The 27,374-nt window shown below is 31.0% G+C and overlaps 2 protein-coding genes across 3 annotated transcripts in view; both read left to right on the plus strand.

Annotated features, from left to right (window-relative positions):
• The window catches only part of LOC107455631 (uncharacterized), a 38,964-nt gene extending 22,177 nt beyond the window's left edge, over positions 1-16,787 (plus strand). For both annotated transcript variants that reach the window (XM_016073265.3, XM_016073266.3), the window contains exons 2-3: positions 7,075-7,888; positions 14,274-16,787. In XM_016073265.3, the coding sequence (XP_015928751.2) occupies positions 7,075-7,888; positions 14,274-14,670 (1,211 nt within the window). In that variant the 3' untranslated portion in view covers positions 14,671-16,787. The remainder of the gene's footprint in view (positions 1-7,074; positions 7,889-14,273) is intronic.
• Positions 16,788-19,937: 3,150 nt separating this feature from the next.
• On the plus strand, positions 19,938-26,812 carry LOC107455645 (carboxypeptidase N subunit 2). Its single transcript, XM_016073283.3, has 4 exons — positions 19,938-20,344; positions 23,283-23,674; positions 25,045-25,193; positions 26,610-26,812. Exons 1-4 carry the CDS (start codon positions 20,063-20,065, stop codon positions 26,753-26,755), a joined length of 969 nt encoding a protein of 322 aa, XP_015928769.2. The 5' UTR covers positions 19,938-20,062; the 3' UTR covers positions 26,756-26,812.
• Positions 26,813-27,374: the final 562 nt, after the last annotated feature.

The following is a 27,374-nucleotide window of genomic DNA, read 5'->3' on the forward strand; positions in this document are numbered from 1 at the left end:
TGAACGTGATTTTTTCACAGTGTAAGCCTTATTTGCATTGGATACGATATAAATTACGTAATTCCCAACTTAGGGAATTCCTTAAATATGTTATAAATCTCAGTTTGATTCAAGGAGTCTTTCCATATGTATCGTTTCATTTCACTATTTAAATAAACATATTGCATCCATTTAGTCAATTTTCAGATTTCAGATTCTTTTGCGACTGCTGTGAAATTAAAATATTTTCAGTGCATAGTATAAACATGAAATTAACAGAAGAAAAATACCTTAATTGCTCTCTATATTCGCGTTTTAGGAGTTTGAAGACGAAACAGAAATTTCAATTAATCTGTGTGCTAAATTACATTACTTAATGCAAGCGCATGATGCAACATTTAATTGAGCCACCTAAGTTTACGTTTGGAATAGCAATTAGATACGAATAATAATGTTGCTCAGCAACTTTACCAACCCTGAACTCGTTCATTTTCAATAAAATATTTTTATTTAAGCATCGTAAAGTTGGCGTTTAATAAAAATAAAAATAATAAAGAGAGTTAGATGCAATGAAAAGGGTAGAGAGTTTACAGGATGTGTTTGACAGAATTTATAATTTATATAAAAAAAATTCTACGATAAATATTCTAATGCGACAATGCTAGTTTTTTTGAGGAATGCTTGGTATTTTAGTTGCATACGTATACGACTTCCTTCTATTTCGAATATTTGTTATACATTTTGGTGTTTTGTTTCAAATTCAAATCAAAATTAAAAACTTTATAAATAGATTTTGGTTTAGTAAATTTAATTTAAAATTATTTTGCTACCATTACATTGAAATAAATTAACCATCTTTCAATAGCCTGATAATTCATAAAAATATTTTCTAACTTTTAGCAAAATACATTAAAAACTTGCGAAGAATTGAAACTTTAATTACCAAACAAACAAACAAACAAAACTTTATTTGGAACTAAAACACATAAACACAAAGAATATATATTCGTCGCCAAGAGGGAACTCCTGTCCAGGTGACAAAGAAAGGTAAAGCAATAAATTTAAAATTAGAAAAAAAAATACATGAAACCATGTCAAAAAAATAACAAAGTTAACATAAGAAATTCATTTGGATTGGCACAGGACTGGTATAAAAAATCAAATGCTTCCCTTAAAGTGAAAAATAGAGATCTAAATCGTCAATGTTCATCACAAATTGAAATAAAGCACGCTTAAAAGAAGAATATATTTTGATGTTTTGCAACTGAAATGGTAATTTATTATATAATTTAGGTGCTAAGTAAAAAAACTGTTTTCGTGAAATTTCTTTTGTAAAGAAGGGAATCTCATACATTTCAGTTGGTCTCCTTTCAGACACATTAGTTTTTAATTTGCATATTAATTTATTGTTGTGTAAATAGAGTAAAATACGAAAAAATACATTATGGCGAAATGGTAATAGGTTAATTCTTGTATATATATTGGTAGTAGTTACACTTGAATTATTTATATTTAGAGAATTAATAATCTNGCTCGGCAATTCCACATCGTTGTTAAAATTTCAATATCATAAATACGATATTATTACTACCGAAGTATTCGGAATCGCGCATTTGAGTATTTAACTTTCATACGAGTATAAATGGGAGTATAAACGGTATAACAATAGTTTTTGTGATGCAGAAAATTCAACTGGATCAATGATGTTTGACTTATAGCAAGAAAACGATGACTGAATGGTAAATATTAAATATTTATACTCGTATAAAATTTTAACAACGATGTGAAATTGCCGGGCCAGAAGTAAGACAACTAACTGAAAACGATTAGAAAATGACGTTGATTCACGACGGTATAGTATCGAATTGAGCTCGTCAAAAAGTGATTAGTCAAATTTGAAATTCACGTGCTATAATAACCTCTTAATTTGAAAAACCATTAGAAAAAGACTAAAATGAAATATAACTGCCAAGGAAATGGTCGGAAAATGACGTACATGAACAATGGAATAGTTATGAATAAAGCACGATTACTCAAATTTGAAATTCACGTGTCATAATAACATTGTATCAAAATATCGTAATTTGAATGATCATGCGAAAGTACAGAAAAAGAAAAATAGCGTAACATGGATTAACGACAAAATAACAGTGAATTATTCACCTAAAAAAGTGATTACTTAAATTTGAACTTCGGGTGTCACTAGATTATCGTATTAAAAGTAACAAAGTTTGAAAAATCTTGTGGAGATTGCAGAGAAAACGATAAATAACTATCGGAAATCAATGAGGATTAACGATAGAAATGTGTTAATCGAGAGCGTCAACTAATTCAAAATTCATGTATTTTAACATCGTGTTAGAAACATCGGAATTTGAAAAATCACATGTAAAAAAAACAAGAAAACGGTAAAAATCCAGACCAACAAAAGTTACTAGCAATTTTTGCCAATCGGTGAAATCGCGCCTTAGTTTTCGTTTCAGTTATTGTCTTATTGAGCTATAAAGCACTTTTCGAAAGATATGCTACACAAGATTAAGAAGTACACAGTACATAGTAGCCTATATGTTGTGAGCTAGGTTAATATGCGCGATTCATATTTATAAAAAAAAAATGGTCAACTTTAAATTATATAATAATATACAATATATGCATTGATATTATTTTCTATAAATTTCTCCTGGTTGGCGCATAAGTTCTTTTTCTTTTGGATTTGAAAGTGCATGTATGGCTTAAAATTTCTTATTTATCAGCTTTTACGTCAAGATGTCGGAAAATATGTACCGCCCTGAGATCAACAAAAACATGCCCTGGTTTAGAATATCAGAATATTTTAGTACCTTTTCGAGGTTTACCTTAAATATTTCGTAACATATCAGCGTAATGCTTCGTCGATGTAAAAATTTACGGCTTTAGTGGTGGGATCGAACTACCTAGCGGACAAACGCAATTTTTTTTTTATTACTTTATATATACAGTCAAATCCCGCTATAGTGAACACGGTTTATAGTAAACTCCCGGATATAGTGAACGAAATGTTCGGTCCCGTGCCTTGCTATACACGTATAATGTTATTTTTAGTGGATATAGTGAACCAAAAAAGTGAGGAAGTTGGATATAATGAACATTTTTCTGTCTTCGACTGATTTTTTTCTTCATTTTTTTGTAATAATTTTGAAATTTCTTCTTCAAAATAAATACATATACCTATTTTTAGAATTATCTATGTAGCGACAAGCATTTTTCTTATTTGCTTCTTTTATCTCACTTTCCCATCCCTAAACAAACTAAGTAGATGTTTCCAACTCAGGCAGATGATCCATCTATAAGGTGTCAGTGGGATCAATGTGCATTTTCTGTCAAAGGGAATGAGTAATTATTCAATATTGGTCAAAGGGTTGGACACTAATATGTGTTGATAAGGCTCTCATTTCAACTCCTTTCTGCTCTCAGTTCAGTTAAAAAAATCCTGCAAAGAAGTGTCTCAAATTTAACTATGGCGATCAGTTACCGTAAAACGTTCTCCATTGATGATAAAATGGACATAATCAGAAAAATTGAAAATGGATGCAGTCAAGCTAATATTTTCAGGGAATATAAACTGCCCAAATCTGCAGTTTGTGACATATGGAAAAATAGGCAATTAATAATTTCTGCTCATGAAAAAAATTTAGATGGCAGAAAAAAGTTGAGAAAAGCAGATCACAGGGATGCTGAAGAAGCATTACTGAAGTGGTTCACCAATCGAAGAAGCCGCAATTTTACAGTATCTGGACAAATGTCGATGAATTTGCTACGCGAGTTTGTGAAACTACTTTTATGTGCTCGAATGGCAGGTTAAACAGGTTTAAAAAGTGGAATAACATAAATTCAGGATAAATTATCTGAGAGTCGGGAAGTGTTTCCATATCTGATGTTGAGGATTGCTCATCAGCTAAAGATTACTAATTTTTTTTTTGTACGCAAGACGAAGAGTAATGAAAAATAACACATTTTTTGCTACTACATAATGTTTTTCAGTCATTTATTTGAATAATGTCAATTTATTTGAAAAAGGGAGGAGTTTGGGAACCATTAGTTAAATTGCCTGCGTAATGGATATAGTGAACTCCCAGTTATAGTGAACTGAAATTTCGGTCCCTTGAAGGTTCACTATAGCGGGGTTTGACTGCATATATATAGGGTGTTTATAAAGTCCCGGACCCATTTTAATTTTTAATAACTCATAAAATAATAAAGATAAATTCAAATTAATAACATAAATGGTTAGATAGACTCAAAAAGTTTCATGACCATTGTCAATGAACTTCCACGTGTGCCCCTTTCGTCGCACGGAGAATATCAAGTCGATAGTCAATTTCACGCCAGGCAGCGGCAAGCATGTCGGCATCCACAGTGGCTATTGCGGTTGTAATTCTGGCTTTTAGGTCATCAATGTTCGACACGATCCTCTTGTAAGCATTGTCCTTTATAAATCCCCAAAGAAAAAGTCCAGCGGCGTTATATCAGGTGATCTGGGTGGACAAGGAATTAGATATATAATAATGATATGTATTACAAATTAAAACCTCCAATATATTGCTCTATTAAGCAGGTACAAATAAAAATGAAAATAAATTAATACTTCTGAAATACATTTTTTATTATTAAATTGCTAAGAAAAATGCCATTTAATTGTTAATACTAATTAAAATCCAAATTCGATTTTAATGTTTACGGTAGAAAGTCAATCAAGAGCAATCGATTTGAATAATTACAGATGAAATTCATGATGTGATAAGAAATTAAAATTTTAAAATATTAAAAATTTATTAATTCAATAATTCTTATTTCTTGGTTAAATTAAATAGTTAAAAAATTGGTCTCACTGCTAATCGCTTCGGTAAAAATTACCAAGTGCCAGAAATACGCGAATTTTACCATAAGTAGTTTTGAACGTGATTTTTTCACAGTGTAAACCTCATTTGCATTGGATACGATATAAATTACATAATTCTCAACTGAGGTAATTCCTTAAATCTGTTACAAATCTCAGTTTGATTCAAGGAATCTTTCTATACGTATCGTTTCACTTCACTATTAAAATAAACATATCGCATTCATTTAGTCAATTTTGAGATTTCAGATTCTTTTGCATCTGCTGTGAAATTAAAATATTTTCAGCGCATAGTAAAATCATGAAATTAACAGAAAAAAAGTACCTTAACTGCTCTATATATTCGCGTTTTAGGAGTGTGAAGACGAAACAGAAATTTCAATTAATCTGTGAGCTAAATTACATTACTTAACGCAAGAGCATGATGCAACATTTAATTGAGACACCTAAGTTTACGTTTGGAATAACAATTAGATGCGTATAATAATGTTGCTCAGCAACTTTACCAACCCTGAACTCGTTCAATTTCAATAATATATTTTTTATTTGAACATCGTAAAGTTGGCATTTAATAAAAATAAAAATAATAAAGTGAGTTAGATGCAATGATTAGAGAGTAGAGAGTTTATAGGATGGATTTTTCAGAATTTATAATTTATATAAAAAAAATTCTACGATAAATATTCTAATGCGACAATGCTAGTTTTTTTATTTTTTATTTATTTATTTATTTTTTTTTTTTTGAGGAATGTTTGGTATTTTAGTTGCATGCGTATACGACTTCCTTCTCTTCCGAATATTTGTAGTACATTTTGGTGTTTTGTTTCAAATTCAAATCAAAATTAAAGACTTTATAAATAGATTCTGGTTTAGTGAATTTAATTTAAAATTATAATGAATACATTCAAATAAATTAGCCATCCTTTAATAGCCTGATAATTCATAAAAATATTTTTTAACTTTTGGCAAAATATATTAAAAACTTGCTAAGAATTGAAACTTTAATTCGATAATATGTTTGAGCATATTGCAGGAAAATTAACCCATCTTTAACTCTTACGATGAAACGAAAAAATTATACACTTATAAACGTTATTAAAGTTGTGATAAATTGGTATTATTGTTCATAGTATTGAAACCATGGTTAGACTATTTTTCTGAGATTGTACTTTATAGGTTATTTATTTCTAGTTTAAACAGAGACATGGTGTGATTTTACGCGTAATAAAAGTAAAATCAAATTGGTATTATAATTTAGGTTTTGAAACCATTGTTAACACATTGACTGCCAGCTGAGTGCGAGTGGTTATGCTATATCTATCACTGAAAAGTGGTAATCGATATAGATAAAATCAAAGTTAAATTTTCATATTTTATCATCCATTTTAAATTTTCAAATTTGCAATAAGTTTATTTCAATAAACAATGTGTTACTGTGGGGAGAAAATTTTATATTTACAGTAAAAATGGTTTGATGACAATATGCATCTCTTTCAACCATTTGATCTGTTCTGTTGACAAAAACTGTTAGGAAAAATTTGGCTCTCGCTGGCGCAGCAGGTGAACCGGGTACGAATCCCAGCGATGGCTGGTCGATACGAATTCCACAACCTGATTGCACCAACCACAGTGCTGACGTGAAATATCCTCAGTGTTGGAAGGATCATGGGTTAGAGTCCCCTTACCTTCAGGCTAACCATGGGAGGTTCTCGTGGTCCTCCATGTAACGCAAATGCGGGTTAGTTCCATCAGAAAGTCCTACACGAAGGCAAGTTTCTCCCAGGACTTGATCAAGGAGTTTCCCTGTCTTCTAGATTAGGTTCAAAATTGCAAGGTTACGGAGTTGAATATTAGTAGTCGTAAATCAACGACTGTTCAACGATGGTTATAAAATTAAATTAAATTAAAATTAAATATATTAAATAAAAATTTAACAAGCACATTGAAGCAATTTAATTAATGATGTGAATCAATCTTAAAAATAATGATATGTAATAAATGATACATAATTAATATTTTAAATTATAGTGCAATTGTAAGTAAGTTAATTTAAATTGCAGCCACATAAAAGCTTACAAGTGCCGCCGCATTAAAGCTTAAAATTATTTTTGTGATGCATTTTTTGCTAACTTTTTCTTGCCTTCGTTTTGTATCCATTCTTTTAATTGCAGTAAACCGTATTGTTTATATGGGACTTTAATTCGTAACTATGCTTTCAGGTAAATTGGGCCTATATGTCTCCTCAATTCTTTCGTCAAGTTTCCTGTTAATCATCAAATACGCTTACATATTTAGTAATTACATTTATCCAATAATGGAGGACAATTCTAGCGCATCATCCGACAGCGACAATGCTCTATTGTCAGCAAAAGATCATAAATCCCATGGTCAAAGTGCCGCCACACAAACTCCAGAATTGCCACGACGAGATAAAAATCCTTCCTCAGAAATTCCAGAAGAAGCGAAAATTCAAGAAAATCCATCATCTATAACAGTATACAAACTTGACACTCAGAAACCAATGTCTGAACTAGAAAATGAAGCCAAAAGTCTAGCCATTCCTGATGTTGTCGTTGAGTACATTAAAGAATCGTACCGTCGACAAGATGAAGATGGGCATGAACAAGGAAACACAAATCTTGCTTTTGAGCCACAAGAACTCATAGTTGTTAGAACTCCATCATGTGTTAGCTTACGGGAAGAAGCTTCCGCAGAAAATGGAATGACACTCACAACTCTTGGCAACAATATCCTGTACCATAGCATGCCAAGGACACTGTCGGGCAAAACAGAAGATCAATCCAGATTACTTTCTGTTGTAGACCCATCTCTCTCTGCTTCAGTTTCTTCGTTGGGATATCCCAGATCAATTCCACCTTCGCCAAACTTCGGATACAGACCACTAGAGAGTGAAACCTCAGCTGTCTATACAATTATCGCTCCAGTTCGTTACGTTAGCAATGGAAGTGATAAAGAAATGGAAGCGAAACTTCTTGCGCAACTACAAGAACAAATGGAAAAAGAAAAAGCCACGTAAGTACTGTTTTCTTTCTATATCAAATGGTTTGATTTGATTTACGTTTTGTTAGTACAAATTTGTTATCATGAATGATGTGGGACGCCAGATGGAGCAATAATAAAGTCAAAATCTGAAATGTAAATTTAGTAGACTTCCTAAATTGACAACTAATATTTCGATACGCTTTATCATAATGATGAGAGGTTTGCTGAATAATTTTTCTTAAACTAATTTTTTAAAGTTTATTCTCTAAATTGGAATTGGGAAATCCAAGAATACGAAGACAATCGATACCCATACATGTGAGCTATGACGTCAGCGCCAGCTACTCTTAAGCAACTAAATGGCGTATTAAAGTTAAGCTAAGTTTTCCTACATAGCTCAGAATGCTAATTAACTTTAAGTGAATTAAATACAGAACCATTTCGCACATCGGATTTGTTGAAACATAGTTCTTTCTCGTCTACTTCTTTTACTCAACTTAGATTTATTATTTGTTTATGTATTTCATTGTAACCGTGATACATTTTGTTTCATAACTGCGATGCATAATAAGTTTGTTTATGTTCTACATAGTTTCGTGTCTGTCTTTGTGTAAATATGTAGTGAAAGAATATAGGCTGTGTTACATAAGGAAATGGATACTTGATGGGCTTGGTTTGCTCGAAATATAATAGAAAGAGGCACCTTCTGTGAACATAAAAACAACATTCCACACTTGCCTTGCACCAAATGCAATCTACAAACATAGGGAAGCAATTACTATTAATATAAACGCAAAATGGGATCTGACTCACATACTTGCTGGTAAAGATTTAAACGGCTAAAATATAAATGTAAACGGAAACTGGTAGTGGAATCCAAAATCAGCCATGCACTTTAGAACTTCCTAACAACAAATTGAAGCAGTTTCTAGACCACAGATATGACGAGGGCTCCTTATATAAGTCCACGTACTGAACACATGATACGAAATGACTTTTACTCTTTCTTTGGACACTAGTGCCCTTTAATGACTTGCAGTGTTCCCCACTTAATAAAGCCACCTTGAATTTGTTCCATAACTGGACGCAAAGAAAACCAATGAAAACCTATATTAAGAAAGTCTATATCTAAACAGTATTTATCAGTTCTGTGTTTGAATCTGTACTTACAATGAGTTACTCTCTTCCTTCTCCGCCTAGACAGGAAAAAAATGTCGAATAAAGAGAAAATGAAGAAAAAGTATCTCAACGAAATAAAGCCACCTCTGATTGTAGGCAAAATATCCGCAATATTTTTATGACTTAAAATATGTTATGTTGCATACCATTTGTCAACTCCAGGAGAACAATAACATCAAGTTTTTTTTGCGGAAAATTTTCCATTCTGCCATAAACTGAAACTGCTTTGCTTTTTGTTTGTAGATATGTCTTTGTTAAATGATGAAACTGGAGATCAAATCCCTATGGGAGTTTACCATTCATGGCATGTATCCTATTATCCAAAACCTTTCACTTTGAAAATTTTGCAACATAAATGAAGGCTTTCTCCTGCTGTAAAGTCTGACTTGGATCAACAATTATCCCTACGTATGCCAATTAATTTTCTTCTAGCATTGTTTCAGGAGTTAGCAGCCTTAATTTGGCGTGGGAGGAAAACCACGTTAAGTTTACCATCATTTATGAGCCTTCACTTTATAGTCCATTCGGGGGACATTTTCTCTTTATTTCCCCATCTATTGTTTAGTTTTATATATCCTACAAGATATTTTTAAATAAAAAAAAATTAGCAGTAGCCCATGTTGAAAACTATCCACAAGATAAAGAAGATTGAAAAAAATATTTCAAATAAACCGGAAAGTTTTGTAAGCTATTAAAACAGCATGAGGAAAAAAAAGAGAATTTCTTCTCCTTTATACCGCGAGATAAAGGCTCATTAATTATGTTTAAAGGCTTCAGCTATGGTGGTAAACTTTACCTAGCCTCTCCCAAAATCTATATAGAGATTGCTCATAATAAAGAAAATCTAGAAATCCATTTATTGCCATTTGCAAAGAGAAATGTTGGCCAAAGGCGGGTCGGATTTTCCAACAGCCTCCCTTTACGTTTAAATATTTCCACAGTGCTAGTTTTAGGATAATAGAATGTATTTCATGAATGTCCTGAACTTTTAGCCATAACGTAGCAGTTTCAATTTGTGGCAGAATTGAAGGTTGCCCATCATTAAAAGCACGGATAATATTGACACTAATGTTCTTTAGGGTTTAGTAAATGTACGTAACACCATATATTTCAAGTCATATATAAACATAACGGATATCAAAGCTATAATCAGAAGTGGCTTTTCCACGGGACACTTTTTCTTTCCTTCTATTTTATTTATTCAATGGTTTTCTCACGTGCCCAGGTGATGCAGGAAATAAGTTAATCTTTGCAAATATGTGTTTAGATATTGACTTTTTTAATATGTATGTTTGGTTTTCATTAGTTTTCTTGGTGTCCAGCCATGGTACAAAATCAAAGTGACTTTATTTAAGTGGGACGCACTGTAATCGCTCAATGTATAGTTAAATGTTTGCTTGATATTACATACTTCCTATATATGCATCAAAAGGGTCAAACTGCTCATAATTTTCCCTATATTGTTGTAGATTTTAATGCAACTTGCCAAAATTAGCAAGCCTGCTGGGTGAAACCAAGCGAATTTAGGGCAGAGGGTGCGTTTCTTGTTGTTCAGTGGCTCCATCTATGGCCAAGAATACGACTTCAGCCACACACACGTCACAGCCCGCTCATAAGGCGGACCCATTCATGCATTCATTCATTCATCCACAGACCGTAATTTTGACCTGAACCAGAGAATGATCAATCTCCAATTCAGTACCCCCAGTAGTATGTTTTGTCATGTGACCCTGCAGTTTTAACGTGTACCAGTCACCATTTTCCCTATTACCAACATATCTGCAGGATTTTTAGAAACATCTAAAACAAACATTAGTTTATCAACATTTCTTAGCTCCATTATATTGTCTAAAATAATTAGTAACCATAGTCATAGTAAAAACAAAGTGCAAATGTGTTTATAATCTTTCCGTAGATTAAATAAAAGGCAATTTATTTTACCTACATGCAATTAAATTAAAAGATGGTTTTGCTCTAATATATAAAAAAAATAGCTAAATTCATGGGGTTATAAATAAATGAAACTTAGAATTAGTTGGGTTATATATAAATGAATCATGGAATTAGTTAATAAATGTATCAAATAATATTTTCGTACAACATTAAAAAAGAATTCTGCGTTGCTTAATTATTTAAAAAAAATTTTGATTGTTAAAATAAATTAAAAATCCATATCCTATTCATTTGTAAATGGCCATAAGAACTCCCATTCTTATTAGCCATTTAACATCGTTTATTGAAGATAAATATTATATTGTAAGACGATTTTCCTTTTATTTAATTCATTAAACATAGGCTTTCAAATTTATTGAAACTTGAAGACATTTAAACGGACGATTGAAAAGTAAACAAGTTCGATTTCATCAAGGCTTTCTTTCCTTGTAGCGTTAGTGACACACGTGTCTCTGACGCGGTCAGGTCAGTAGAAAGAAAAGAGGTCAGTAAAAAAAGTGTAGCGTTATCAAATGTTTCATTAAAAAAAATAAGAGAAATCTCTTTCCCGTATAGATCTAACAAACTGTCTTGCGAATAAACTTTTAAAATTGTGTCGAACAAAAACTAAGCCATCCTTTGAAGGTTGCTAAAAAAAACCTTGAGCTTCTTTAGGTGAAAAATGTTTTAAAATTTATTAAGTAATAATAGAGATAATATAAAAGAGAGTTGTACCAACACTTAGTATTTTTTACTAATATGTATGTTTATTCCATTATGTTCAGAGTTATGGATCAGATTGCTTTAATTTCCCATAATTTAGATAATGAGTTCAAATTCGATTTTAATCGATCAAATTTTTAGTGGAGTCGATTTAATACTCTTTCTGTAGAATGATAATTTCATAGCATTCTTACTGAAAGTTAGTTAATAAAAAAACTAAAGAAATAAAACTATTTACAAAATATACAGGGAGCCGAAGCTCCTTCAGATATCTTTACCATTTCGTTTTCAAAAAACGAGTGAGCACTTTTTTACTTACTATATGGCTTTTTCTTTTTCAAGTCATGTGATCCACAAATATTCGGACTTCTTTGTTCGATATGATGCCGTAAGAAGTAATCGTAAGACCAGAAAACGATATTAATAAAATCTCAGAATATTTATTAAAATGAATTGTATTTCGGTTTTGAAAAGACATTTTACTTCACTCTATGGATTCATTTTATAAATGAGGATCACATTTCTAAGAATTTTAAGATGATTTATTCGCAAAGGGGCATTTTAAATGGGAAAAAAGAGATTATTAAAAAGTATATAATTATGTATGCATGGGAAAAGTATGTATGCATGTAAGTAATTGCTGGTATTTATCGTCAAAATGTTGTTTATGGAGAATACTGTCTAAGGGCAGTGATTGCCAAACAATTGTCTGTCGCAAGCTATTCGTAGCAGGTGGGGGGCTTTTCCAGCTGATCGTGTAAATGTTCCGGTTGGCTAAACTTAATTCTCCAATAAGCCAAGCTAATAATCCAAATGTAAGATTTTTTTAAAAAATTGGTAGTTCTTTCAATTGGTTGCTCACAGTAGGTTTTAAAAATAGCCCGGTATCTCAGCAATTTTCCACATTCTGCGACCAGTTGTCTGGGGAAAATGGCTATGGACAAATGATGTAATTTGCGACCATTAGATAGGGTAAATGGTTATGAACAAATGACGTTGAAGATTTCTCCCATCAATATCGGATCTGAAAAGATCCACTGCAAGCAAACACCATAATCTCCAATGAATCCATTGTTGATGGACCATTTAACTAAAGTGATTAGTGGAAATCGAACAGTTACTGCTTGCAAAATCTGTGTAACTCTTTGTCTGAGTTAAGAAGCAATACAGACACCTAAAAATTTTCCTAATTCTCGATGTTGTGCTCTAAACGGCACGATTCTTTTCTTAGCATGACTTTCCATTCACTTTAAATGCTCTCACGTGAACTGGCTAAGCTGATCAGTTACACACAGTCTGCGGTCCATTTCTCTTATCATCCGTTATAGCCTAAAACATGACTTTAAAAATCGTTACGTTATTTCATTCGCAGTCACATATATACAGTTTTCATTTAGGCAAACCCAATGAATTTTTTAACTGGTTTATTTTTGAACGTAAAATCATTCGGAGTTTTATTATTTGCATCTATTAATCTTACATAATTATTTCTTAAATAATTCATTTGCTACCGTTTTCCTTGTATTTATAATAAAAGCTTTAAAACCCAGTTTAGCGCAATAACAACTAATGTCAGTAATTAAATAAGGTTATTTAGACATTTAAAAATAATCAAATTCAAAAAAATTAATAAAAACGAACATAAATTATCCCTTATTAAGCTAAATCCATGTAAGCAAATTCCATGTATTAAGCAAATTCCATGTACAAGGTAATATTTTTTAACAATATTAAAAGCTTCTCATGTTAAAATAATGGTAGTCACAGGCTTTATTGCTAAGCAATATAATTAGGGGCTCGGCCCTTTCCTCACTGCGCTTGCTAGCCTCAGGAAATACTCTCGAAGTTCCTTGCAGATTGGTTCGCAATTAGAGCTCGTTTCGGACTATTAAACTAAACTCAGTGGCGCGACAGCCCATAGAGGGCCAAGGCCTACTGCGCCCATCTCAGTTTTCTTGACTTGGGCTCTGGGGTGCAGGAGCATATGTTCCGGTTAGGTGGTCAGCCGAACGCGAAACCCCCAGTGTTTAGTTCCCAAGCATGCTCGGTACTCATTTATTGAACCACTGAAGGGATGAAAGGCTGAGCCAACCTTGCCCGGCCCGAGGATCGAACCCAGGACCTGCGGCAAGGGAGCGAGAAGTGCTACCACTCAGCCACCGGGCGTCTTTCGGACTATTAACCCTTTAAAATCGAGAACCAGAAGAAGAGAAGCGTATAAGTCCTTCCTGGAAAGACACAAGCAGTCTAGTATGCATTCTGCAAAGGCCTGCTGAGCGTGATATTTAGAACAGACTACAAAGATCCTCCGGGCCTCAAAGAACGAGAGACTCTTAGTGTATCCACTTGCCAATCTTGAATATGCCTTTCGTGAGGCTCTGTCACAGGAAAACAAACGAAGAGCCCGGCTCTTTGCCTGTATAATTATTATTCTGTCCAACCTAAAGCTCAGTTTGTTTTGGGAAATTAGTAAGCATATACATTAGTAAGCATGTCTATGCTTATTCGATCTATAAATCAATCATATTGATTTTCATGTCTTGAAATTTGATATGTTTTCTGATATTTTTGTTTTTTTTAGAGCTCGTAAGTTTGAATTCTGCACAGCGCCTATTGAAGTGGAACGTCGACGCCATCGTCTGCAGTGTGTCACAGATACATGTTCCACTATGTTTCTTGTTCCTGGTATTTTCATTGCCATAATCACTCCTATCTCCCTTATTCCTATGTTTATCCTTCCTCTGAAATACATGTTACCACTCATGGCCTTATTTGTGATTTGTGGTATCATTGCTGTTCTATCGTTAGCGGTATCTGGCTTTTTTGGCAATGTCGTATGGCATTACGATGATAAAAAGCAACGTATTCGTCCTCGACTTCACTGTGGAACTGGACCTTTAATGCACTTCTGGGGAAATGGGTTTTATCCTCTAAAAGAAGATAACGAGCTTTTAAAAGGTAGTGAAAAAATTGTGTGATGTTTCATATTCTCATTAATATATAGTATATAAAGTAAGTTTATCAGTGATTAGAACATTCCATTCATTCAAATAATTCTTAGACGCTAATGTAAATCAGTAAATTTAATTCGACTATTTCATTCCAGTTTAACCCGAATTCTGTTATTTCGAATCAAGCAATTTTAATTCATTGCTTGAATAGATTGTTTTGATTCTAATGTATTGTCTTTAATCTTTTTTAGTTAATATTAAAATCGGTTGATTCTATTTGGAGCACTGTAGCAAAATAATTTGTTTATTTGAATTACTTTGACAAGTTGTTAATCAATGATTAGAAGAATCAGTTCATTCAAATTATTTTCAGACACCAATGTGAATCAGCAATAATCAGACACCAATGTGAATCAGAATTAATATCTTGTTTCAAATCAAACAATTTTTACCTACTATTTGAATATATTGTTTTGATACTAATTTAGGGTCATTAATCTTTTTAGTCATATATTGAAACCAGTTGATTCGATTTGGATCACTATAGCAATAATTCGTTTTATTTGAATTATCTTGACTATTTGTTACCCAGCCTTATTATAAGTGTATAGTGTTATAGATTTAAATGGAAATGTAGCGATTAAGCTTTTGATTTATTTCATTTACTATTTTTGTTAGCTGTATTTCATTGCATATTTCATTTTAGTGTGTTATTTATAGTTTTGATTCTGCATATTATTGTATTTTAATAGCCTTTTTTAATTTAAATATATACTGAACAAATTTTTGTGTAAAAACAACAAAAGTATATGTTTACGCGAATGTTGCGTTTTAATCTTATGTATAGATCTCCCATTATGAGTTGGGGTATTAAAAGTGAAATAAAAACAAGGTGGTAAGTTTATTCCAGTGATTATGGGAAAAAGGCAAGGGAAGTCGAAACGAAAAAGAAACGGAGAATAAGAAACCTTATTTGGCGTAATAACGAAAGAAATTAACAAAAAATCTAACCTATTTAAAGAGTTTTTACCTTAGTGAACCAAAAAATCGAAATGGCAAACCAATTTGGAATTCTTGCCAAAATAAATACGCTCATGTTTGGCAAGCTTTAACTTCCCTCACCTGTGAAAAGTGAACTCTTCCTCTAAACTTTCTCAACATCAACTAACTGGCCGTGATTCTATTATAACAATTGGAAGATTCTTAAGGAACAATGAATCTTTAATTGTTTTGTAAGATTTTTGTGACTCTGTGACTTTCATTTATAGGCACTTCTAGAACTGTAAGGTTCAAAGCCTGATCGAAAGCATGACACTCTAAATTCTGTAGACTTTAAAGATAAATATTACAGTGAAATGTGTTTTCTACTTCAATTATACCGAGAATTAAGTTTACTGAAAGTCATGATATCTTTATTTTAATTTTATAAAGCATTTCATCAGGTTTTCTAAGATCGTTTTGACAGTTTTGAAATCATTCAAAATCTAAGGGATAGAGTTCTTCTGTCCAAGATAGCCTATTCAACTTAATTCCTTGTGATGGCGATGTTCGTACATTTCATTCTACATATTCTTTTAATCTTTTCACCTTAAATGTTTTACAGTGTATAATTTTCTTTTATTACGGAGCACAGTAATCGTATGGCAAAAAACAATTGCTGCAAATTAAATATATTTTCTAGAGAATAATAATCTTTCTAGAGATTAATATCTGTAAGGAAGACTAATATAATAAACGCGGTATTTTTTTTTTCAAAAATATGTATTTTGTAATATGTTAAAAATAACAAAATTTAACTTCCTCCCTATCATATCAGTGTAAATTATCTATCGAGGAAAAATCCAGAGAAATTTTTACCTTAATTGCATTTTTTATTTGTACATATAAGGATAAGGGGAAACATATTTTAAATAAGATAACTGAAAATATCTTTATCATCGCAAAATATGGTTTGATCTAATTCGGATATAAATGACAAAGATAAGATGTATGTCTTTAATCTGTCATCCATGATATATCATCGAAATTTTTTCAAATACAGCTACATTAAATGTAATGTAACCATATAAATTTGTTATTGTCAAAATGTGTAAATTATCTGTCTGTTACTGTGTAAATTATCGAATAAATATTTTACAAACATATGCCTTTTCTTTTATGAACCATTTTGGTATTTTGCATTCACAGTATTATTGTATTATTTTTTATTTATCTATCGAACATTGTCTGTGGAAATATATATATCTTCATATATCTGAAATATATCTTTAATGCAAATGATATTCAGAAAACAATATTATTTCAAATTATATTGCATTCAAGGGGCTAAACCCCTTTCCCGCTACCGCTCACTAACCAATCAGATGAATGCTTTGCAATAATTGCTTCTTCACTGTAAGAAATTACAGTTAAAATAATGACAAAAGTACTGGCATCTTGAGTGCAGCAGGAGTAAAATCTATTTTATAATAAAATCCTTTTTTACAGTAAAAATGCATACCGTAGTTTTTGCAGTAATATTAATTTAATTTCTGAGTTTTACAGTAACTCTTACAGCACACACATACACACAAAAATTACGCTTTATCATATATTTTGTTTCATAATATTTTACGGTAAAAAGTAAGGGCACACAGGGTGCCAGTACATTTTACAATAATTTTATCCTTAATATTTTACAGTGTTTGCATAAGACAGTTTTTCCTGCAAAAATTGAAATTATTCACTTTTATAAGTAGAAAAAGGAATTTCGTTTGCTTTTCGTTTCCCACATCCAAACATTTCACTTAGGATTATAATAAGATCTATTAGTGAGCATAAATAATTTTACTTAGTAATCATTTTTAAAATTACATTTGCAATTAAAGATTTATTGTTATAACAAATTTAGAGAGTTCTCAATCGTAATGTAATATTTTCGCTTCCAAACTGGCTTGATATACAGGATGTTTATAAAGTCCCGGACCCATTTTGATGTTTAATAACTCATAAAATAATAAAGATAGATTAAAATTAATAACATAAATGGTTATATAGACTCAAAAAGTTTCATGACCCTTGTCAATGAACTTCCACGTGTGCCCTCTTCGTCGCACGGAGAATATCAAGTCGATAGTCAATTTCACGCCAGGTATCGGCAAGCATGTCGGCATCCACAGAGGCTATTGCGGTTGTAATTCTGGCTTTTAGGTCATCAATGTTCGACACGATCCTCCTGTAAACATCATCCTTTATAAATCTCCAAAGAAAAAAGTTCAACGGCGTTATATCAGGTGATCTGGGTAGCCAAGGAATTGGACCACCTCACCCAATCCATCTTCCTGGAAAATGGTCATTCAAAGAACTACGAACAATGATACCCCAATGAGGTGGTGCACCATCTTGTTGCAAAAAGGCATGTGGCTAAAGCTCTTCTAGTTGGGGAAATGAGAAGGTATCATCGAATACGAAGGTATATGGGTTTATATACAATTTATGCATGCACCACACCAACATGAATCTGATCGTTAAGTTCTTAATAATTTAACGAATGTCTTTAACTATAATTTATAATAGTATATTGTAGTTATTTCCTCTATAAAATAATAATTGTAAAACAGCTAATAAACTTAGACACTCATTTATATAAGTTTATCCAAATTTCGCTTAATAAGAGTCCCTAATATTATAGAATTACGTTAGAATAAGGAGCAACTATTTTAAACTTGTTATTTAGAAAAGATTCAGAACCAATAACGTATTAATAACAGAGTAAAATAAGAAAAATAAATATTACAGGTAAATGTCTTTAAATTAGAGATAACAAATATTTCCTTGTAAAACCATAACTTATATTAATTTTACGTTTATGACCACACAAAAAATATGAATGTCAATGAGAGAAAACTGGACTCTAAAATGTGATTTTCTGCCCAATAAATATGAGGCAACAACAATAAAGAACTGTTTCAGACTATGTCATTAAACTTACTGACTGCGTGATAAAACGGTCTGGCTAAAATATGAGTATTTCTATTCCAGAGATACATCAATACTATTTTCAGTGAGATTAAGGATATTTTTTGAGTTGCATATACTATATAATTTTAAGTAATATTGTAACCATAATGCAGCAATATGCACAGCACAAAATACTATTGTTTAAAATTATATTGCATATGCCGCTCAAAGGAAGTAATAATCACCGATTTCTAACTGGAAGAGTTGTTTCAAAAAAGTTGTCTTTCTGATTACTAATCGTTTAAGAACACCAGTGGATTTGGTAGTTACCTGTTCTTTTTTCCGAGAATAATAACCTAATTAAACTCGTTTAATTAAGAATTGTCTTGACTATAAGAGAAATTAAGCAGGTAATAACATATGTGTGGAGCAACTTTTATTTTTGGTAGGCACTTCTAATACGATATAATGAAGTTTCGTTAGATTGTAATGTAACGAAACTTCAAGTCAGTGCCATATTTTAAGAAAATTTATAGTTTCAATCTTTCAACATTCCTTTTTTTTTTACCTACTTTAAACCTCTGACGTAGATGTAGCACCGATGTCTCTTTTATATACATTTCTTTCTTACATTTTGGTAGTTTTTATTATAAAAAAAACAGCTTAATAGTTACTAAAAAAATCTGTTAATTTATAGGAATTATATTTGGAATTAAAATGCAAAAAAAGTAGTTGGAATTTTTTTTGTTGCTTTGTATTCAAAATTATACCATTAATTGATTTTGTAAATTTACGAAACTTCAATGATGAATAACTGTTTCCCTTAGATCTAAATAATTGCAAATTTGAAGAAAAAAAATTGCTAAATCTTTACTATTTTGACAACACTTATATAATTTTCTAAACGAAATAAAATTCTTATAAATAAATGGGCGTTTAAGCTAAGTTAAGGATTTACGCTAAGAACGAAAAAACTTGTTCTTTAAGCAAAAGAAAAAAAATTCTGAGAAATAATAACAAAAGTGTTAATTATGAAAAATAATGCTTTAAATACAGCAGGTACTAAAAGTGTGAAAATGAAATTTAAAGTTCCCATACATGAAATTATTTTGTAACAATAAATTAATGAAACTTTTTTAATACTGTTAAAACAGAACTGCTATAAAACGAGCATCACCTGCATTATCTAAAATTATAAAAAAAAAAATATAAGATAAATAACCAATTCATTTGTTTGAAATAAGTATATCACATTCACCGTTTTTTTCTCACATGTTACGTTCCCAGGAGCACAGCAATTATCTTACTGATAACCAAAACCTCAGAAAAAGAACCCCCGCATTGAAATAAGATGTTAGCTTTTATCTTTTCAAGAAACAAAGTCACAGATAATCATAAATTTCAATGCCACCTGTCAATTTTGAGATTTACGTTCAAAACCCTTTTTGTGATTTAGGCAGGGCACAAGACAGACGCCAATATGAGCATCTGCTTCGTTACGACCCTAATTTTGTCCATTATAATAGCAGTTGTTGAAGGCCACTGTCCAGCAATCAATCCCGATTCCGGTTGCTCTTGTGAAACTTTAATTGATCATGATAAAGATGAGTTTTCCATATTAACTTGCCGAAAAATAAATTCTGAGGAGGCTCTAAAAAGGATTCTAAGAGGTACCAGGTCATACCCGATGTTCGAATTGCAACTTTTCGAAAGCAGTTTAAGGTTTATACCACATGATGCATTTGTTGGAACAAGTTTTGAGGTAAGTTTAGAAATATTTTAGTGTTTGTATTAATGTTCAACATAAATTTTAAATATTAGATTGATGAAAAAGTTTTGGATGGAAAACATGCAGAAAGAAACTAATTTATAACGTATAAGAGGCAATGCATTAAAATGCTTATTTCTAGTTTGAAATGCAGCACTCTTAGTTAAAACGTCTATATTTTGCTCATGTAATAAAATGGCAATTTTTTGTTAAGGAATTACCAATCAAAACATTGTATAAAACCTTATTAATTGGAGATGGTTAGTTTATTTTAAAATTTATCCTATTCTTAAGAAAAGCAGTATAAAGAAAATGATAATTTAACATGACATATATTTTTTGAAAATATTTCATTTAAATAAATTTAAAAATTAAACTAAAAATGAATTTCAGTTTCTTATTTTTTAGTTTTTAACGAAGATAAGATATGCTACGGCTTATTCAGGAAGGAAATTTAGTTATCTTCGGGATCCGAAATTCGGTAAAGTCTCTTCAAATCTTTTTAGTGAACTACGACGTTTACGAAAAAAATAAATTTTTTTTCAACAATAGAAAAAATTATTAGAAATTATAATGATCTTATTGGTTCTTATTATTATAATATTAAATATTGTTTCACTTTTATGACAAAAATAATTAAATAAAATACAAATTTTAAAAACTACATTTTTCTGGATCAAACTCAAAATGAATAATGTGAGTGCATTATTTAAAAAAATGGTGAATAGAATTTTCGGTGGTGATAGAAGTTAGTTATGAGTGTGATAAACCTTATGTTTTTCATTGTATGTGTAACAAAAATTAATTTTTTTATATATATAGTTCAGTAGAGAAACGAGTTTTCGAAATTGTTTTTTTTTTTTCTTTCATTATTTTCTTCTGTAAATCTGCTCGTAATGAAAAATGGTCAAAATTCTGTTTCGATATAAGAGGGTGATAAATTTTATTTGAATACGTAAGAAAATAGTTTTAACTTGCATTGCCATAGAGCAAAATGTTGAATTAAAATTTGAGTGCATAAATTTTTTTAAAAAATTGAGATACTTAAAAAAGGATTACAATTTCAATTGGTGATAAAATGTAATCGGCCAGATAATAATTTAAGCAAGTATTGCCATTATTCATAAATCTTCAAGTAAAATTAAGTGCTTTAAGTAATTAAGTGGTAAGAGCTACGATTGACGATTCCTTTTAACAATCATATTAGAATAAATTGTGCTTGTAGCGATCGGAATTACCATTGACGACTCCTTTAGACGGTGATATTAGAATAAATCGTTCTTGCTGTGATCAGAGTTACGATTGACGATTTCTTTTGACTCTGATAGTACAATAAATTGTTGTTATAGTGATCGGAATTATGACTGTTGATTCTTTTGGTCTCTATTATTACAATAAATTGTTCTTGTGATCCGGAATGAACTAATCTTTCATTGTAAACAACAACAAAAACAGAACTTTAATAGCGATTTAAGTGCTTTAGTCAACTGAAAAGTGGTAAAAGTTTTCCAGCGTCATAAAAATGAAAGGGAGTAAATGAAAATGTACTAAAATTAACAAATGTAAGTTAAAAATATTTAAGAATTACGTTTCTGTAATGGACAAAAATCGATTAATTATAATTTGTTCGAAGGAAAAGCGCTAAATTTTGCTTGTTTCATTTAGGAAATAATTGTCGTTTATGATGACATTAGGCAAACAGTTCAGATCTTAGCAAAATAGATACTCGGAAAAAAATCAAAATTTTAATTGACAATAATTTTAATTTTGTGATAAAAGGGTGGCACAAATTTGGTTAAAAAAACATAGAAACAGCTGAACTTTTATCATTTTAGTCAGTCGAAAGGTGTAAAAAATTTTGTTTGACGTTAAATTTGTTTTTTAAATGATATGGCGATATCAAATTTGCTAAGGACGCCAAATTCAGTGATCTAGAAACGATTGAAAATTGTTTTATCATTCAGTTGCAATTTACAGTTAAGTTTAAGTTACAATTTAAACCCTCCAGTTAGTTCGAAAGCTGTAAGAATTTCAATTAACTGAAATACTATTTGGCGATAATACAGCAATAAAATTTCTTGTGGTTTGGAAACTAGTGAATTTTCATCGTACACAAGGCTTCAGTTGAAATTTGATCATTTATCTTATCGAAATTTCTATTGAGAACAATTTTTATTTGGTGATAATATGACAATAAATTCTGCTGGTCGTGGTCATAAAATAATCTAAAATTGAATTGCAGTCAAGCGCAGAAGTGAAGTTATAATTTTAACCATTTAGTTGGTCCGAATTCCAGTGAGAAATCAACCTGACAGAAACAACTAATGAGAAAGCAACCAATGGGAAAGAGTGTTCTCAAACACAGAGTTTCAGTTAGAATTTTACTACTCTAATTAGTCCTAAAATAAAATAGTCGGAGTCTAAATTAAGGAAAAATACCTTTTAGTGATGCTCTGTAGCTAAATTTTGATTGTTGTGATCGAAAAATGATCGACATTTGCATTATCATAACTCACGAAGCTACAGTCGATAGTTAAATCCACTAACTTGTAAAATAATGGTCGAAATTTCTATTATAATATTTCATTGTCACACACCCGAAAGTGAGTTAATAAAACGTAGTAGAATAGATTTTATCAGTCAAATTTGATTCTTGAATCAAGCTAATTGAATTTTCGTTTGTTGTTATTTTTATTTATGTAAATATTTTTTAAATATATTCTCTGTTATTTTCTATAGTTAATTATGTTCCGGCAATAAACTATAGAATTGATATTTTTTCAATGAGACTCAATAAACTCATTTTTATTAAAGTTTCTTTTCTAAAAATTAAAAATTAGCAACATAAATGTAAAATTTATAAAAAAAATAATAATTATCTTTTAAAAATATTTTCAGCAGCTTATAGTTAAAAAAACACTTTTCCAAACAGGTTCTGAGCATTAGAAATTCCAGTATCAGCTCCTTAAGTGATACAGACATCGCCTTTGAGGGTTTAGAAAAACAGCTCCATTTAATAGAAATCATCAACTGCAGTTACACCAGCAACTTTGACTGGACTCATCTCTCGAATCTGGTTCATCTCATGGAGATTCATATCAGTGATTCGGAACTAATAGACATCACTGAAGGCATTTCCAGAGTCCAGCACATTGATGTTGAATCATTCGCCTTTCAAAATAACCACATTCAAGTACTGGCTGAAAGAGCTTTCGCTCCTTTCACCAACCTAAAGAGATTGGCTCTTGATAATAATCATATCAATAGATTATCTAGATCAATGTTTCCAAGACCAGCTAAAGAGTTAAAGATCCTTGGACTAAGGTAAAAAATGAATTTTTATTTCTCTCCAGTGAAGCAAGTAAATAGACACTCTACTTTTCTTGTTATTTGCCACTAATCTACCTAAAACTTTAAGAGAACAGCGTGCAGAAGATTTAAACCTGATTCCCAATAAGGTGTCAAGTTTAAACATAGGGTAGGTCAGATGATCGAGATCTAAATAGATTGTGTTGATCTATGTTTTCTATACCAACTGAAGTAGGGGGTCAACAACTTTATGTTTTAGTGAGCCACAGCAGTAAATTTGAGAAATCGCAGCAGTAACACGTACTAATTTTATTTCAAAAACTCTGTAAGATAGATTTTTTTTAAAAAAATCCCTTAAAACTTTTGTCTTAACGCACGGTTTTACAGATGCTAAAACAATTCGATGTCAGTTTATCTAATTGATAATATTTTCTTGGAATATGCCATTTATTGAACTACTTGGATGTATTGAAGTTTAGATAATTATAAGAAAAACGATTTCATTAATCACAAATTTGGCATCTAAGGTATGATCTAAGGTCGAGTAAATGCAAGCTTTCTTAATAAAAACTTTAAAATGAGTTGGAAACTTTTAGTCATTGATGGTATTTACAAAAGGGTTTAACGCAATAAGCCGCATATAAGGGAACATTTTTCCTTTTAATGGCTGATGGATAGTAAAACTGAAATAGCTGATGGACTGTTTACATGTGGAATAGGTCAATAGTACCATACTTCTTTGTTTTATCAAAATTGATTATAAGATATCAGTATCAGAAAGACTACTTAAATTCAAAAATTACATACATGCATATCATAGAGTTCAATAAAGTAGGTCTAAGTAACAAGAAATACAAATAACAGAAAGATAAAAAAAGATATCCTTAAAACAGATATCCTAAAATGCAATGTACACAAATTTGTAGGTAATATCATAATATAAGATATGATTATTTTTTAAATGTTCGTTCTGATTTCAAAATTCAGAGTTTTTAGAATATCATTCAGATTTTCTTTTTATTTATTTGGAATTTTCCATCAATAAAAACATTTAATAGAAGTCTATTTCTTATTCCGGCATATTCTTCTTATGGGGCCTACTTGTTTTATGGAAATGCATTAAAAAATGGATTGAAAATAGAATTTAATCTTATACGAAACTCCAACTTTTCATTTTGTGCTCTTGTAAAAATGATATAATACGCACTTAAACAGCATAGCATAAAATGGAAAACGTGAATCACATAGCATCAATAGAAAAATTCGAAATATAATGACAGGAAAAATCATAATACTAGCTAACATAACATTACACTACGTAACATGAAATGAACCGAAATCATTCTGAATCCCCATAATTAAAATTTTATGTATTTATTTTGCAGTTATAACAATCTTCGAGAATTGCCAGAAGATCTATTTGTGGATATGTCAGGTCTTCGCTCCTTATATCTCACTGGCAATCCTCTATATACAATCAGACAACCTGTATTCCAGCCTATATGGAATCAAATAAATCTACTTCTATTCTATGGTAAAAATCATTTTCTCATATTTTATTCGAAAAACCATAACTCCTTTTTTATATATATACACCGAAGAGCCATTACATTATGACCACCCTACTAATAACATGAAGGACCACCTTTAGCCCTCAAAACTGCTAGCACCCGCCGTGGCATTGATTCCACAAGGTGCAGATAGGTAGTCTGAGGTATCTGGTACAAAGCGCTCACCAACTGGTCCTGCAATTCCCTCACATTACGAAGGGGTAGCGTGGCAGCACGAATTTGGTTTTCCAAGTAGGACCACAAATGCTCTATTGGATTAAGGTCAGGTGAATTTGGAAGCCATGACATGACTTGAAAGTCACTGGAATGTTCCACGACGATTCGACCCTTAAGACATGGTGCATTATCATGTTGGTAAACACCATCCCTCGCAGGAAAAACTGTTGCCATGAATGGGTGAACCTGGTCTGCAACTATGTTCAAGTAGTTTACAGACGTCAGGGATTGTTCTATGAGGATTATGGGCCCTAATGTGCCCCATGAAAACATTGTTCCTGGGCGAGAAGCCATGATAATCTAGGCGAGTCCATTGTTATAGATGGAGGGTGGTCATAATGTAATGGCTCTTCGGTGTATATATAGTACCCGATATTGTTGCATTATATTGCTGCAAGCAGGATAACATGTAGTTTTTGTTTATTAGCCGTTTACAAGTAAAATAAAGTCAAGCAGGCCTTTCATGCAAAAAAAAAAATTATTTTATTTATTTACTTATTGCAATTATTCTCTTTTCTGTAATTAACTAAGATAGAAAATGGTTGAATTTTTTGCGTATTTAACTAGATACTAGAATTCGGTATATTTATTGTTTACATTTACTTTCTTTCTTTCTTGATTATTTACGTATTTATTTTTTTTATTTATTTACTCACGTATTCATTTATTTACAAAATAATTATTAAGAAAGGTTTGACCCATCACACTAAATCGAGTAGCCCTGTCAAAGAGGAAATCGGGAAGTGGCCCAACGTAAAAAAAAAACACAAGAAAATTTTAAAAAATGTTAAGAAGACTAAAAAGAAATCAAATAATAAAAATGGTTCTAATAGTTCAGTTTACTGATTTAAACTAAATTCATTTCATAAATTCAGTTCAGATATCTTATTTTTTGATCAATTATGGAAGATTTCTGTAGATTAGTTACTTTGACGTCTCATTTGAGCTATTTTGAATACTAACACTTAATTTAATAATTATTTATACTCTTTCATATGTAATTGTACTTGTATATTTCGTACAAAGGCACTTTTATTAATTTATTTCTTTTGATATTTTTGAAAATACGAGTTTAAATCTAGAATAATAAGGAAAATTTACTTTTTGTAAGCCTATTTTGTAATATGCATGTATAACAATATATTTTTTGTATTCTGTTACAGGAACAAATCTCTCTTGTGACTGTAGGTTAGCTTGGTTGTTAAGAGCAGATAATTCAAGAAAATATATACACGCTGCATGCCATGGACCATCAGAATTTGTCGGTCGGGCATTGGCTTCGCTTGATGCTGATCAGCTTTATTGCTAATATTTTATTGCATTAAATTATTTTTATATTGTATTAAATCATTTTCATTTGTTTTTATATTTATTTCATATTTTTTCACAATTTAAATGTAATTATTAAATTCAGATAATGTTGAGTACAAACATCACAGATCATAATTTTGTCCCATATTAAGCATGAATTCTAATGTTAATCTTTAGATTTTTTTTTATTGAGAATGAATAAAATTTTTCATTTAACTGGTTCACATAAATAGAAGCATAACTTCCTTAACTTTAAATTTTTTTTTCTTTTTTGATTAAATTTCTTTCATTCAAAATAGTCAAAAAAATTTTCTTTGTCTGCTATTTAAGGATATTTGTAACTTTGAAAAATTGCCACTTAAGATAAGAACTTCTTTTATCTAGAACAGTGTTTCCCAAAGTGGTGTACGCGTACCCCCAGGGGTACGGGAACAGTTTAGCGGGGGTACGCGTTCTTATGCGAAATATCTTGCAACAAGTGAAAATTTCAAAAAATTTTATTTAAAAATGAAGCTAGCCATGAAAATTTACTATTACGTATTTTTCTGTTGGCTATTTTTGCAGAGTTAACAGTAAATAATTAGTGGTGTCAACAGCCAGTTGTGATTTTTAACTTT

Source organism: Parasteatoda tepidariorum, chromosome 7 (genome assembly GCF_043381705.1).
Source record: "Parasteatoda tepidariorum isolate YZ-2023 chromosome 7, CAS_Ptep_4.0, whole genome shotgun sequence".
Classification (NCBI taxonomy): Eukaryota; Metazoa; Arthropoda; class Arachnida; order Araneae; family Theridiidae; genus Parasteatoda; species Parasteatoda tepidariorum.

Bases quoted from the DNA above. Each gene is read 5' to 3' on its own strand.
- LOC107455645 (XM_016073283.3), top strand. From the start codon at position 20,063: ATGAGCATCTGCTTCGTTACGACCCTAATTTTGTCCATTATAATAGCA. The intron at 20,345-23,282 runs GTAAGTTTAGAA...TTTTCCAAACAG, and splicing joins TTGTTGGAACAAGTTTTGAG to GTTCTGAGCATTAGAAATTC. The intron at 25,194-26,609 runs GTAAAAATCATT...ATTCTGTTACAG, and splicing joins AAATCTACTTCTATTCTATG to GAACAAATCTCTCTTGTGAC.